Here is a 16096-nt window from a genome sequence, read left to right on the forward strand (position 1 = left end):
CTGTGTCATGTCATAATTACTGATAGAAGCTTATCAATACATGATCGCCCATGTTTCACATGTTTAAAAAAAAAAGTGTCCCCTTTGAGGGCAATGTCTGTCATGGATAGTATACGTCATAAACATATGAACAGATTTTCTTGAATTACAGTAGGAAGATGGCTGATGAAACCAGTGACTGGATGCTAGTGGTGAATCTCTGAGGTTAAATATTTTTTGGGGATAATACATTTTAGTAGAATTGACAATACAACTGTGTTTTGTGAGGTTCATTAGCATGTATTCTTTCAAGGTCTTCAGAGACAATCACATAGCTCAGTGGTCAACGGTTATCCTGCTGTAGAAACCGAAGATTTCAATTAAGAACCAGAAGCATAGCCAATTCTTAATAAATAATTGTTTATTTTTATTCAAAATTGCAACATAACACAAGCTCAATCTTGTTCATTCTGATTTTCGAATGTGATTGGAAAAGTAAAAGACAGTTTCAAAAGTTAATACCAAACAGGCAAATGTCAAGTGACTGGAATCTTGTCCTTCGTGCTTCTCATTTTCTTCTTTGTCAGTAAATGAAGAAAATATCCTCCAGTATTTGGCTTTCCTCCAGGTCCTGCTGGGTACTTTGTGGATGAGGCGTGGCAGGGGTAAGCAGGGATCTGCCCATTGGTTTGGGGGTAGCAGGGGTCGGCCTATGTTGTGTCATTTTGGTCCTTCGAGTGGACGGCTTGTTGGGCTCAGGGGCAGAGACTGGACTAATGATATCCAATAACTCAACCAGAGAAAAATCCAACCTGAAAGAATAAAAAAACAGTTTTTGTTGCTTGATTCATTTCATCTCCGCCCCCCGCGTGACCTCAGCTTATTTCCGTGGTTGAATTGGCACAGGCTTTAATACAGAACCCAGTGGAGCCCTGTAAACAGGCGATGTTGTAAATGAGCATCCTTGTGCCGTTGTTTCATTGTAAGGAAAGCACACAGACCGCCAGTTACACTACTTTCCACTTTAAAGTGAATCAGAGCAGGAGTCAGACATGCACAAGGATGAAGCCTACTTAAAGATCAACACTCGTTCTAAAATATTTGTCATTCACCTTTCACTTGTTAACACAGACAATAGAAAAGAAAATCTCTTCAAAATGTTAACACAATCTTTGTTGCTGAAGTACCTACTGAACCTTAACAAGCAGCCTTAACAACTCAAAACCGCTGGGGCGTCCCGGCAGAAAAGCCGTTTCTTGCAGGTGCAAGAGAAAAAAGAGGAAGAGAACCCGGTGCTTTCTGCCCTGGAATAGAAATGAGGGAATGTGCAGGGAAATAAATAAACCAAAACGGGGGAGATTAAGCTAATAGAGATTCAATCCCTCAGTCTGGCTGGCTTGATAAATTATTCAGTGTATACACAGTCGACAACGGCCATTCCAGATACAAAACATGAATTCTTTAAAGCACGCTCCGCCGATGTTGCTAACATAATTCTCTGCTCGTTTAAAGCTGCATCGATTTGCATCGCACAGCTCACCCAGGTAAGGGAGATCTTTGGCGTGTACTTGTTGATATGCATGTGGGTGGTCAGCAGACACACAGGTGAAACTTCCAATCAGGCACATTTGTGTTCCCCCACACGTAACTACAGACCTTGATATGTCATGTTCTCACATTGGCTGGAGGCAGGCGGCACAAAGCAGCGGCTGAGCAGCTTTAAAAGGCTATATTCTGCTTGAGAAACATGAAGTAATGCATGCATATGTTTGAGCATGAGGGAGAGAAAGTAAATGAGGGCGAAGTTGGCCAAGGGATGATAACTGATGTAAAAAGAGACTGAAGCTAAAGTAAGTAAATCTGTCTTCCTCATTTGGTCTCCTGCCTGTCAAAAGCAAAGGGGAATGAGGGAGAGAGAGAGAGAGAGAGAGAGAGAGAGCGAGCGAGCGAGCATGAGCGAGAGTATATGGCCTGCCTGTAAGAGAAAGACTGGGAGCGAGAGAAGCTTTGTGGATAGAGAGGATGGCAGGAAGAGAATATGGAGGAGGGACTTTGGCTGGGTTCCTTCTTTCGAAATGTGAGAATTTGCATTTTTATTTGTTGATTTATTTAACGGACAGGGCTCTCAAACAGCCATCCATCAACAAACGACATGTTGGTAATGAATAATGCATCACTTACCGGGCGGTCACAATCTATAACAAGGGGAGAGCGGGGGGGGTAGGGGTACAGTTTGGGCAGGAATGGTGGTGGGTGGGGTGAGGAGGAGGAGGGGGAGGAGGGGGAGGAAGCGGGGGGCACAGAGATTGCACGAGGGCTAGAGAGAATGCCAATGGATTTTTCAGAGGAGTATACATTGCTGCAGAGAACTTCATTTCTTGGCTCCACTTTGTGTGACGTAAAGTTGTGAATTGCTGCTCGATATTAATGTCCCTCCAGAGAATCCTGGCAAATCTCTTTTACTGCCACATGCAAACAGAAACTGCCGGAAAACAACAGGAGCAGAAACACAAGTTTCTGACACTGGAAAAAAATAAACTGGGAGGTTGGGTCACTTTGAGAGCATCTAGAGACACTACATCACCAATATTTAAGTACTGTTAACTTCTTAAATCTTCTGTGCCCCACACTAGAAATGTAAGTAGCCTCAGGGAGAATGCCCGGACTACAGACAGTAGATTTTAACTGTGTTTTATTAATACTGCACAGACGCTTCAATCCCAAACTGAACTATGATCCCATATGAATTTATAAAAAGCCTTATCACAACTACTCCAAAGCAATTATTAAGCATACTGCCTTCAAATACTTCTTAAGTTCTCTAAATAAAAACCTTTGGGCTTCTTTCTTTCCCAATGCACCAGTACACCAAGTATGTTTCTCTAGCTCTGCAAGGCCGCATAATAATCCACCACCTTCTTCTTCCCACTCGCAACTTTCCCTGCATATTTGGCTCCTCTCTTTCATTAAAGATAGCCGTCTTAGCACTCGCCCTACCACCACCTTTTCATCTGCAGTCCAGACAGTAAGATGAAAACCCTATAATGGCCGGTGTGTATATTCCGCATGTCAATTTCCCAACCAATCAATAGCAGGCGGGCAATGGCAGGAAGGATGGAGATGAGATGGGCGGGGTGCACTGGAACTGTCTCATTACTAACTAGCAATGGGATTCATGAAAGGATTAAGAAGGTCATGTTAACCCCAGCTTCGTTTCACATTTCAATATCAAGATTGAATTGGTTAAGATTAGACCATCACAAGGGGCACGTGTGTGTTGCTGCCAAGTGGAGGAGAAGGGTTCAGGTAACAAGACAAATCTTACAGCAACAAAACAATACTGCATTTCTCTAAACAACACAAAGCATCGACATTCCGTGTGGAGTTGTTGCCAATTTCGATTCATATTCATGACAATAACACGAGGCACTGATGACTTATATTTTTCTATATAATTAGTGAGTGAAAAAATGACACCATACCTCACATCACTGCTAAATTTGAGTCAAGGAGCTCTGAGAAGGTCTTTAGCCCCTTTTATGGACAGATTTGCCCATGAGGAGCTCCCCCCTCATTATGCCACCTTTGCCTGTTCACACTGGATCAAACAAGCCAGCATATTGCCGTAACCCAGCTGGAAAACCAGCATTTCAGAATTCAAAGGCATGATGGGTAAAACAACAGCGCTGGTGTCGGCTCCACCAATGCGATTGTCCTTTTTACACACATATAAATCAGCCAGTCTTCCTCACAACACCTCCACTGCCAAGAGAACAACAATACCCCCTAGTTCCAAGCTCCCACCTTTTATACTGAGCAGCCAGGCGGAATAAAGGTAAATAAATCATTGTCTTGAACAGGCTGTGTAAAAAGAGCAGGTACTTTCTGCTAAATTAATTTAAAAAGAAGAACCACAAAATACTGTCATGTAAAAGACTTGTCTAATCCAAATCAGTGAATTACCAAAGGATTACAACTATCTGAAAAGAGGCACATGAAGGTATACATAAGGCAGACCTTCTCATTACTGGCAGTGAAAAACAACAGTGTGTCGCTAGGAGTGCAATGATTTAATAGGCTTTGGAGGTGTAAATAGATGTTAAAAAGATCTGAAACCCAGGGTCCCCTGCTGGAATTTATTATTATCTGCCAGAGCACACAGTTAAACTTGGACTTTGCTCTGCTTTGCTTAAGAGTCACAGAAGTTGTAAACTTTGTGCAGTTTTGAAAGAAGTATAGTTTAGAACAAAGAGGTTGCCATAACAGTTACTGTGTTGCTTTCTAAACCACCACATTTACCAAAGGAAAGGAAATCTAAGATGCAAGAAAAAAAATATTGGATCGACTTTGGGAATATTATTTTTTAAAAGTTAAGTTCTGCATCAACATGGTAACAAACAGCTGCTAACCCCCACACACACACACACACACACACACACACACACACACACACACACACACACACACACACACACACACACACACACACACACACACACACACACACACACACACACACACACACACACACACACACACACACACACTAAAAAAAGGGTAATGAATGTTCTTTCTGATGCTTGCACTCAGTGATTCATTCCTGTCCTCAGAACCCCCTTCCTATGTCTTTCTCACCATTTTCATCCATCTCAACCAGCTCGAACTTTCCTTGCATCCTATTTCTCACTTTATCCAATTCTCTCACCCCTCACTCACCCCAAAACACACATTTAACATCTCTCCCTCACGCTCGCTTTTTCTGTCTCATTACTGTGGCAGAGAGAGAGAGGGGAGGGCAGTGTGTGCATCCAGAAGTCTGTTCAATTACACCTGCTGCACGGTTCCTGCTAGGCCGACTAATGGAACGCAGCATGTCTCCTGACAGGCTGGCCCCAGCGCTAGCTAGACCAGTAAAAAGCTTCATTTAGCTTCTTACAGCTCGAAAAGTTAGCTAGACTAAGGAAAGTCATCATTTAGCGTCTAACACTGCAGCAACTGCAAACACAGGAAAACCTTCAAGATTCAAACTTTATATCAAAACTTATATCATATTGATGTGTTGTAAATATGGCTGGTATTTTGAGAACTTCAGTAATCGCCTTAAGGAGTTAATGAACTAATATTTTTTAATCAAATAACATTTCAATGTTTGTTAGTCACCCTGTTTATCCAACATAATAAATATATAAACTATGTAAATAGAATGAATGGTAAATATTTATAAAATGCATCACTGATGTTGAGTGTAGATGTGTTACCTGGCCTCAGGGTTCTTATGGAGGGCAGAGACTGATGCGGGCCTACTCAGGCTTGCAGGGGACTTTCTAGTGGCCATGTCCCTTCTGGACGACTCTGCAAGACAAAAGAGTTTTATTTGAAGCAAGAGCAGCAAGACAGTTTGAAGGATTACCCTGTTGGTGCACATTGCCAATTTTTTGCTTGCATATCAAAGAGCTCAAATTAACCCAGAAGAAAATCTAACTCTCAACAGACTTGATGTTTCGAGCTGAGATGTTCCTGTGTAGACCATTAAGCACACAACTCTGATTAACTGAGAATACAAGATTACAACTTACCATGTGTCTGCATACCGTTATCTACAGGAGCAGGTGCCGCTTGTGAGCATTTTTCATGCAGGTTCTGTTCGGCACGATGTACCTCTGCATCCCCACGCACACTGCATGCCACAGACACATATCAAACATATCAAAATGGATTTCATGTGCGACTTGAGTAAGTGCATATGTATGAATTTGATCTGTAAGATGTAGGGCTGAGCGATGAAATAATTACAATAAATATTGCAATATTTATTTGCATCAATAGCAATATACCAAAAATATATATATTTATACATATTAATATATTTTGTATGCATTGTTCAAGCATGGAGAGAAGGTTTACTACATAAATGGTTTCATGCTCCTTCACTGAGCAGCAAAAATGTGTCTTTAAACTCAATAGAAATAATGACTTGACATTTATCAGAATTACCCATATTGACTGATAAGATTTTTTTTTATCTTGATAAGATTTTAGCAATATAAATAAGGTGTGTGTGAGAAAGAGTATCTGAAAAAAGTAGTTGCAGTTGGACTGTCTGTCTTCCTGTCTACTCAGTTTACCTGGAGGGTAAATCTTGGCAGGAGGGGCCCTCCAGCTGAGGATCTCCAGTCCCAGTGTTTGAGCGGCTGAGCTCAGCTTGAGCAGCTTGTTGAAACCTAACAAGAATAAAGGAGAAGAATAAAAAGAGAAAGGCCAGGTTCCACCAGTCTGCAATGTCAAAGACTGAAGAAGCACAAAGAAACCGAGAAAACTCAACATGGAGGGGAAGTTGCTTCTGTCCGAGAGGTACCTATCCTATACAACCAACAAATAGAAGGATAAACCAGTGTCACCACATTCATTCTACCTGCTGTAATCGAGACGCGACTGCTGGAGCTGCTGATTCTGTCTGTTGAGCCTCTCTTCCTGCTCCTCCAGCCGTGCCTGCAGCTTCTCTCTCTCCATCTCCAACTGCATTTTCTGCAGCAGCAGCTGGTGCCTCTTTTCCTCCCAGTCCTCATGACCCAGCAGAGGCCTGGTCAGGGCTTCTTTGGCCTCTGAGCCCATAGCAGTCCCACTCCGCAGCCTGTGAGTAAATACACTTTCTTACAATTCTTTTAATTTATGTCTTGATAAAGTGCACAATTTGGTTAAAACTGGAGAAAGGTAATGTAATCATGTGGGATGATAATGACAACATAGGCTAAATCCATACTGCTATGTTGTCCATCTGAAAAACACTGGTAGCCTAGGCAAATGCCGGGTGTTTTCTACCAGTAGTATGAATGTAGCAGTAGAGTAATTTCTGTACCTTTCACAATCATGTGGATTCAAGGCGTCATGTTGGCCATTCTCTAGACGAGAGCTATTATCACTTCTCCGTTGCTGTGTTCCGTAGCCACTGTCTTGACCACTGGCTTGGCAGCGCTCACATCTGTAGCAGGACTCCGTGTGTGGCTGCCTGCACTCCTTTTTGTGAATCCTGTGCATATTTATTGGCCCATCATTTGGACTCAGCTCACTCGCACAGGAAAGGGAGGCAGGGTTGCTCGATGTCTGTGCTTCTCCTCTACCTCCATTCCCACTCCTGTGCTCTTGAGGCTGTCGTGCTCGGGCAGCAGCGAGGCCGAGGTATGAGCCATCCAAGAGTGAGCCATTAGCTTTGCTGGTGGCTGCATCACTGCTGAGCACCTGGATAGAGAACAAAGAGGACAACAAATTCATTTTAGCCAACTCGGGAAGCCTCTGAAAAATTTATGAAGTATTTCAACCAAAAAACATTAGACTGCTCCATAAAACCCTAATGTAGCGCTGGGCAACACAGCAAAATTTACCAGCACTGAATTAGAAGTCACTTACGAACCTAATTTGCTCATGTTGCCATGTGTAGTAAAAGCTTTTCCCGTGTGTTTGCGAGAGCTGTTCACATATCACTTGCACTTAATGTGGTTAACTGTGACTTGAAGAATCTTCTCCGGTTTTATTTTCTTATTTTGTTAATGCTACAGTGATTCTGTGTTGGGCTCCGATGACAGCCCACGTGCAGGTGACTGAACACATTGTGTATAGGCAGACACAGGACTGCTAACATGCTGCTTTCACTGCACGACTTGTATAGGCGGGTTGCTGGACTTTATAGGAGCATAAATGCAAATCATCCTTCAAAAGTGTAAACTAAACACTGGCTAGGAGCCTAAGATAACTGTTTTCAACTGAGCATAAATGGCAGGTAAGCTAAGGTTAGGAGCATTATGAGATAAACATAAGGAGGAAAGCCCATCTCATGGTCGACTGGGAAAGAGACTGTGACTAATTTGCTGTGGGTCAGAGAGCAGGGAAACACACATTACTCAAGAGCCACCGCAGGACGACGAGGTTGGCCAAGGCATCTATTCTTACAGAGGCTGAAGCCAAAGAGGCGTCTTCACTCTCAAAGTGTCACCTTGACGGAGTTTTCACTACACCGCAGCAATACCAAACCAGTGACTTAAGTTGACTTCTATAGTGATTTCTTATGCATTATTATGGCACCTGGCAATGGAACAATATGCTGTTGCATATGGATGTTTCTGCACCCAAATGCCTGATGGATGGCAGACAGGTGTGTTCTCTGAAGATATAAGTACAACCTTCATTTTTACTATGCATCTTCCACTGCATGTGCACTAGCTAAAACATACGATACATTTAGCCTTAACCATACACTACCTTGTTTTGGGCTGGTGCCTGGCTGAGCTGGGCAATGGACTCGTTGAGCTTCGCCTGTTGCTGAGAAAGGTATTTTTGATAGAGACCAAGCAGCTCCTGGCACTCTCTGTACTGCTGCTGCAGGCCTGGATGACCAAAGGTTAAGTAACCAACAACCAGAGGTAGTAAAAGTACACACATTCTTTCGTCAAGTCAAAGTACAGATACTTACATATATATTTGTGTGTGTGTGTGTGTGTGTGTGTGTGTGTGTGTGTGTGTGTGTGTGTGTATATAAATAAATAAAAAAATAAATAAATGTACAGGCTCTTAAATGTACTTCAAGTATAAAAATAAGACCATTTCTACCAGCTGTATCTGTGCAAAACGAAACGAGACTTATGTCACATTAATATATTACAAAGATTATTTTACATAAATCACAGTTGATTCAAATACAATTTAAAAAAATGTAACATGGGTCAAAGCAGGAAAAGATTTGTGAGCATGAAAAATAGTCCAGGAGGAAATGTTAATTGTGTATTGAAGTATTCTTAATTCAAATAAGGCCAGGGATTGCAAATGCTTTGTTGCTCTGCTTCTTCGTCGACGATTTGACGACATAATTAGCGATTTTCCATGTTGTTGCACATTGGTAACTCTTCTCAGCGTTTGAGTCGCCCTCTCTTGCCTGTTTGTTTTTGATACGCCATGTTATGCATAGTTTTCTTAAAATATGCATTGATAGCTTTACGACAGGGAACTGTCTTTTCTGTATTAATGTCTATTTAGGTTGAAATCTGTCTTGATGGGAAGGCGATGCTCAAGAATTCAATATTTTTATAATGGATCATTTCCCTCAGATGCATTTAAACAATAGTAACTAGCCTGTTTGGAAAAGGTGAGGAATAGAAAGTAGAGATATTTGTGTTGCAGCTAAATGTAGCAGCTAAATTATAAAGTCACCAAAAAAATTTAATACAGATCTTTTTTCTTTTTTTTTTAAATCGACTCTAGTGGAACAAAAGTATTTGTTCTTTGTTACTTCCCAACTCTGCTAACAACCTCATTCAATAACAAAACCAAAAAGAATAGAAACTTTAGTCTCATACTTTAAAATCCACCTATTGATTTAGATGAGAAAAAAAACACACCAAACAGACACTGGGTTAAATATTTTTGATGAAATGGGAAATTGTTTTACAAAGTAGAGATGAAAACTATGACTGAGAATGTAACCTTGTACACAACAGCCCTTTTGGTGAGGAAAAATCTCTCTTATGCAATTTAAATAAAAAAACAATGACAATCTGAATTAAACGCTTGTTTCTGCAATCGATTACACATTGGACGAGAAAAGTAGAGAGAACAGCAAAGTTGAAAATAGAGAAGGAGAAGAGGCCAGAAAAATCAAAGTTGTTGTTGTGGCACGGAGCTTTCACCATCTGGGTCGGGCCAAGCTGCGTTGAGCTGAGCTGGGCAGTGCCGTGCCAGGCTATCTGCCAGACACAGAGCTGGCAGACACAAGAAAACTAATCTGGAGCGGAACTACTGCTGCGCCTCAGGAGCCCACTAATGACAGTGGCAGCACCACACCACACCAGCACATACAAAGATAATGAGCGAGAGAATGGAGGGACTACACACAGGCAGACTCGCACACGTCCAATAATCCACCCCAGTCTGACTAACTTTCTAGAACACACACACAAACAAAAACAAGAATGTGAGAGTACAAGTTCCCCCCCACCTGCACTCAAACAACAGCCCACACAAAAACACTCCAATAAAGCAAGTAGTACACACACACTCCCACCAAAGCTGACCATAAAGTGTGTTCCTCCAGGCCATATCTTTTTATGATGGTGGCCCCGCTCCCCAAGCTGATGAGTTTCTCTGCATCCGTTTGAAAAAAAAAAAAAAATCATCCCCCATTTTAAAAAGAAAAATCAAAGTTCAAAGTGGAGTCTTATTGAAGGAACAGTTGGCGGAACACTTCATAAGAAAACACTTTGGATGTTAGGAGACTTCAATCAGGCTGTGGAAATGAAACAGAGGGAAAGAGAAGAGAGCGGGGGACGACTTTGAATTGACGACCAGACAGCGGCAGTGAATTGCAATGCAGCGGCTTTCATAAACATTGGGAAAATGTGAGAAAACACTTTGATTGAACCCGCCGTCGAACTCGGGCTCCTCTACCGCTGCACAGATAATGTCCATGGAAGTGGGTCTATATGGAAAGCTTAAGGACATCACAAGGACATCACACCATGTAAACCAGTGCTGGGAGGTCTATTTATGCAGCATGAATAAGGGTCTTGAAGAGGAGATACTGAACACGTTTATACGGCTACACCTCACTTCAATCTAAGATAGAGGGTTGTTGTGTCGAGTCGCAAAATGTATGCAGCTCATATTTTACCAGAGTCGCATAAAACAACATTTCCATGTGATTATTCAAACCCAAACAAAGTTCATACTAGTCACAAATACAGTATAATATGCTGGATACAAAGTCCAAATACCAAGTGGGTATGGTAGGGTAGGATGGTATGGTAGGATAAAGTCTGTAGTACCAACAGGACTGCAGCATCATAGCAAGCTAACACCGTAAATAAAGGTAACGTGTGTTAATGTGTTGACAGGTCCCTGGACAGCGAAAGCTAGGTAATCTGAACCGAGTGGAGGAACACTGATAAGATTGCACCTCCCTGCCCGTCGCTACACTAAACATGCTTCCTCCATAGCCTTGGATGTCAGCCAATGGGGCCAAGCACTCGGCAAGCCCCTACTTTACATCTGAGCTGCAAAGTGCCAACAATGAGTTACTCCTCCCCCCTGCTCCAAAAATACTCGGAATCAAGGGCTCGGGTTGAAGAGGCTTCAGACGGGGCCTGTCAAAATGATTCACTTCCCTGTCAGGCTGAGGCTCAAATGAAATAATGAAATCCACTTCAAGGTGGAACAAATTTGCACAGGAGGGGGGAATATTTTAAAGCCTGTTTTAGCACAGTGTGCCAAACAGATTGAGCCCAAGCAGGAGTGTGAGGGGAAACGGGAGGAGACTGATGGGTATGAATGTGTGTGTAAGGAGGCAATGACGGGGAATTAATGGAAGACGACAGTTTACATAACTGCTTCTATACGACTGAATCGGGAGAAAAGACACGAGAGCAAGTCACACAATAAAGCAATAAATAACCCCACGTCAGCTCACAATTATTTTGAAAACGGCTTTAAAATTCCAAGAGCCAACGTACAGAAAACCATTCTCATCAGAGACATTCTCAGCCGTCTTCATTGTTATGATCACAACTAAAATGTAATGCGAGTTGTCACAAACTAAGTGGTGTCGGGAAGAATGGAGAGACATGACATTTGTATAAATTATTGTGTGTGTGTATAGAATATGTCAGCTGCAAGTTGACATATTCCATGCACAAGCCAACAATTCACAAAGCCAAAAATCCACACAATTCGTAGTGAAAGGTGTGCCAACACCAACTCCTTTCAATTATTTTATGAGAGACTTAATGCATTATGTATTATTTATTTCACAATAAGCTGACAATAGTTCCACCGTGATTTGATTGTATTCATTTAAGCAGTGTCAGTCAACAAAAGAAGACAGCCATTCCAAAAATGTATCTTCAAAACTAAACTTCAGCTTCAAATGGCAGCAGCTCAGTGAATCTTTATATTTTCAAAAACATCCCTGTTATTTAGCTCAGTATACTGGAAGCCTCACAAAAAAAAGTTCTTAATTCAAAAAGGTTAAACCCAAGGCATCTACCATGCGTCTTATCTGTGCGAACACTAGTCAGAAGGTAGAGCTTCGATGGGAAGAAACAGATTAGAACTGGGTTTAATTTGTTTTGAACACCTGCAATAAATAGAGTGCACCTTGCACAGCTCACAGCTTTAAACACATAACTCATTCCTGCAATAAGGTAAGATACACAACACTCAAAGTTGATATCAAGGAATATTAGAGGTTTAATTTGCTGAAGAAATAAAAGTGCTAAGAATTCTCCAGAGGCAATCTTCTAATGTACGTTGAAAACAAAAAGCAAACGTGAAGGAACCAGATTTCCAAATCGTAAATGTCATCCAGCCGAAACCTGGGAGGTTATAAAGGGATTTCACGCTGGCAATCCTCTATCACAACATGTAGAGCTTTTCAATGACATACCCTAACAGGGCTTTTATTCCCCTCTCTATCGCCTCAGGATTCCCTCCAATTATTTCAACGCAATAAATTGCATTAGCCGTAGCATCTGCTGTGCCTTGTTCTGGATACAGCTCGGAGAATGGGGCACAGCGCTAGGAACGCCACCTTGACTTCTGCCCATGCCAACATGCCTTGAAGTACAAAAGGCAACCTTCCTTTGTGAAACTCAATTTTCAGTCCTGTGTGCCAGTCGGTTCCAAATGTCAGCTGAACACCCCAAATATCAAGGGTGCCTTTTCCCTCTCATCCTAGATGGCTCGGGGCTAAAGTATAGCCCTACATTCTTTATATCCCTGACAACCCTGAATCTTGGTTAGATAAGATAAGCTGGGGCGTAATGGAATTAGACTTGACAAGACTCATTCAGTGTGTTTGCCTTTGGTGTCTCCTTAACCTTTCAGAGAAGTGCCGGACCCCGCTGCCTGAGAAGAGCCTTCATGACTCTTGCATGCACTTTAAAAGACTACGTTATCCCCCGGAGGTGTTTGGATCCCAACACTTTTTCCTCTCAAATACCTTTTTAATGGAGTTTAGAAGTTTGGCGTAAATGCCAAGTCTCCGAGCCAAAGTGCCCTTAATTGAGTTGTGCTTTCCTCATTTTCCCTGCCGCCATTGCCAATCATGCAATTTACCAGCCATGTCAATTACTCTTCATATTTTGCTGTGTTTTTAACCTTAATTGACTGCTGGCCATGATATGGTGAGCGGAATTGTTATGAAGACAGTATGATTTTTATTGCATACCCACAACCTACTATCATTACAGCTCTTGTGTTAATTTCTTGCTAGATCATCAATAAATTGGTGATCACTTTCATTTCACTTTGTAAGGAGGAACTGAAAAAATGTTCTTCAGTTAAAATTCAACAATCACAGAGAGATACAAAACCATATGATGAAATGAAACGCTGTCATCCTCTCAGGAAATATCAAAATTCGTCTCTGGATGACGATGAGTTGATTTAGAAGGTTTGGGTTATGTCTCCAACCATGAAATTGATTCTGTACACAACAACAGATAAGCTACAACCACTCACAAAAGACAACCGCAGAAGCATCAAATAATTTAAATGCCTCTGCTCCTTTTCTCTGCCTTTTGTGTCAGATTGAATAGTCTCAGCCCAAGACTGTACATAGCTTTACCTAAGACAACACTGCCCCCTGCAGACTACCCTATGGCATAGCTCATACAGCACTAGAGCCATGTAGCCAGCAATAAAACATTTGTGGAACTTTAAGAACATCTTACAAGGATATCCACCCATGTGTTACAGAGCACTGGCAGCAGGTTTTTATATACATGATCTTTTCAGTTCCTCCTTTTAGGGTGAAGTTATGCTAAAGGGGGAAATTGCCTGGAGTGTGCTCTGTGTTACACCTTGTTGCACCTTCACACATTTTTGTGTCATTTTGTTCTGATTCAACATTTTCTTTTCTTGCAGGTTTTTTTTTTTTATTATTTAATAATGGCAGTGCAGAACCTCAAATGGTGTACCTTCATTATAATTTCAAAATAAATATGAAGTGTATCAGCGTAGTGACAGGTGTATACCTCTGTATTTTTTATACTTTATTTTATTGACTATTTTTATTCTATCTTGTGCTTTCTTTTGCCGTTTTGTCTTCCTCTTTTTGACTAAATACTGCTGTGACAATTGAAAGTCCCTGGTGTGGGATCAATAAAGTTTATCTTGTCTTTTATATTATCAGGTAGTTTTATCAAACATTATAAAAGCATCTTCCATAACGATCGAACCATCACGTCCTGGAATTCTCAAGGGATCTCTGGTCTCCTCAGTGGACCACAGCTTAGATTAGTCAGTGGTAAAGATACTACAGTTTGCTGAATAACAATCAACGCACCAGACTATTCAATTAGATTACTCAAACAAAATAAGTGTTTTCAACCCCTGTGGATCAACAGAACTGCATTAGTTCACTGCTCTACTTTGAACCAGTCTGCAACTTTCAATAGCACATCGAGGTAGTATTGTTTCAATAAAAAAACTATACAAATACGAAGAATCATCTCACCCATCACTGCCAATTTTGTTTGTTTGTTTAGTTATTTTAGAAGGATACTCTCCCTCTCCTCTGCAATGACCACGTTCTGTTGCTCCAGTTGTTGGATTTTCTGTTCGAAATGTTCCTGCTCATCTTTCAGACGCTTCACTGACTCTTCTTTCTCCTCGCTCACTCTGGAGAACAGGGAATAAACAAATAGTCTTTAAGGACACTGCAGTGCAAAATAAAACAATCAGGTGTCACTTTAAATTGTTCTATTATACATCTTTATCAACCTCAACACTATCTCAGAGTTTAGTGCAATAAACTGTTGGCTACCTGGCTAGTTCTTCAATGAGGTTTGCAATTCGACGCTTATCTTCAGAACAGAGGTCCTTCAGGCAGACCTGGCTGCTTCCTCTGCTGGGCCCAGAAATAACCTGTGTAAGAAGACATTAACAGGAACTAATTATGAAATTCATTCAAATATTTGATCCTACATACACAGAGGACAGAGGGAAAAAAGCCTACACAACACAAAAGGATTACCTGTGGTGGGGGGAGAAAAGCATCAGATGCCAGGGATGGTGTGTGCTCTGTTGACACAGCAGCACTTTGTTGGAATGACACGTTTTCCTTAGTATAAGCCCCAGAGCGATCGCTTTGTAAGTAGCCCGGTTTTTTGCCACCTCTCTTGCAACCAGAGCTACGTCTGGCTGCAACCCGCATCTTTGTGGCCCCTCTACTGAATGAGCCGGTGCTGTCTGGTCCCAGGTTGAAGGGGGTCCGAGGGATCACTTCTCCATCCAGTCCTGAGACAGTTGATGGGCAAAGAGAAGTAGAGGATCCCATGAGATAAAAATACATGCAAATATTCCAAAAGTGTTGAAACAATGTTATTGAGACTCACCAGGAGCAAAAGCCAATGGATGCTCGTCATCTGACACTAAAGAAGACAAGACACTTATATCAACATTTAGTCAACTTTAATGAAACTTGGCCATGCATGTGCTTTCTCACCCTAACTGTCAGATGGATCGTTTCCTAGTCTAATACTCAGATAACTCATCTTCTTGTCCAGTCACATAGGAAGAAAACAAACACTAGCTAACACACTACTACACGTGGCCTTTGCGTTCCAGCTCAGCAGCATGATGAATTATCCGGTTAATGACAAGAGTGAATACTATTACCACCGAGTTTCGATATAACATATTGATGTGACTTTAAAAGTGTAACAATAACTTAACTTAACTCCGCGTAGCTAACGAGCTCTCACTTCCTCAGAAATAACAACAAACGCGCATTGACACGGAAGTTATATCCGCGAGACTACGTTTTTCCTCTCCTCGTGACATATGTACGAATGTGCACTGGGTCAGAAAGTTAAAGTAGTTAAGTAAAAGTTGATATACCGTCACTCATCCAAAATATTCCCGAACTTGCACCTCTTGTTGCTCCTGCCGCCATGTTGAATCAACCGCCACCACTCCCTGAGAGCCAAGCGCGTTGCTAAGGACTCCCGGCCCCGCCTCTCCTGCTTCAACCTAAGAGCCAATTGGTTCTGCTGCAAAAAGGCGACTTTCTATTGGCTTAGACACCTATCAGTTATGTGTCAAACCTGACTTTTTTCCCCACCCGAGGCGCGTA

General features: G+C 41.7%; 1 protein-coding gene across 1 annotated transcript; it reads right to left on the minus strand.

Moving 5' to 3' along the window:
- Positions 1 to 382: 382 nt before the first annotated feature.
- kiaa1328 (KIAA1328 ortholog) lies at positions 383 to 15946 on the minus strand. The gene is made up of 12 exons (XM_035153248.2): positions 15862 to 15946; positions 15357 to 15392; positions 14996 to 15258; positions 14786 to 14886; positions 14525 to 14640; positions 8233 to 8357; positions 6836 to 7215; positions 6392 to 6610; positions 6105 to 6200; positions 5556 to 5656; positions 5238 to 5331; positions 383 to 791 (listed from the first exon to the last, which is right to left on the minus strand). The coding sequence occupies exons 1-12, from the start codon at positions 15914 to 15916 to the stop codon at positions 563 to 565; spliced, it is 1815 nt and encodes a 604-aa protein (XP_035009139.2). The 5' UTR covers positions 15917 to 15946; the 3' UTR covers positions 383 to 562.
- Positions 15947 to 16096: the final 150 nt, after the last annotated feature.

Source organism: Hippoglossus stenolepis, chromosome 3 (assembly GCF_022539355.2).
Source record: "Hippoglossus stenolepis isolate QCI-W04-F060 chromosome 3, HSTE1.2, whole genome shotgun sequence".
Lineage (NCBI taxonomy): Eukaryota > Metazoa > Chordata > Actinopteri > Pleuronectiformes > Pleuronectidae > Hippoglossus > Hippoglossus stenolepis.

Bases quoted from the DNA above. Each gene is read 5' to 3' on its own strand.
- kiaa1328 (XM_035153248.2), bottom strand. From the start codon at position 15,916: ATGGCGGCAGGAGCAACAAGAGGTGCAAGTTCGGGAATATTTTGGATG. The intron at 6,201-6,391 runs GTAGAATGAATG...TATTCTTGTTAG, and splicing joins TCGCGTCTCGATTACAGCAG to GTTTCAACAAGCTGCTCAAG. The intron at 5,332-5,555 runs GTAAGTTGTAAT...TTTGTCTTGCAG, and splicing joins TAACGGTATGCAGACACATG to AGTCGTCCAGAAGGGACATG.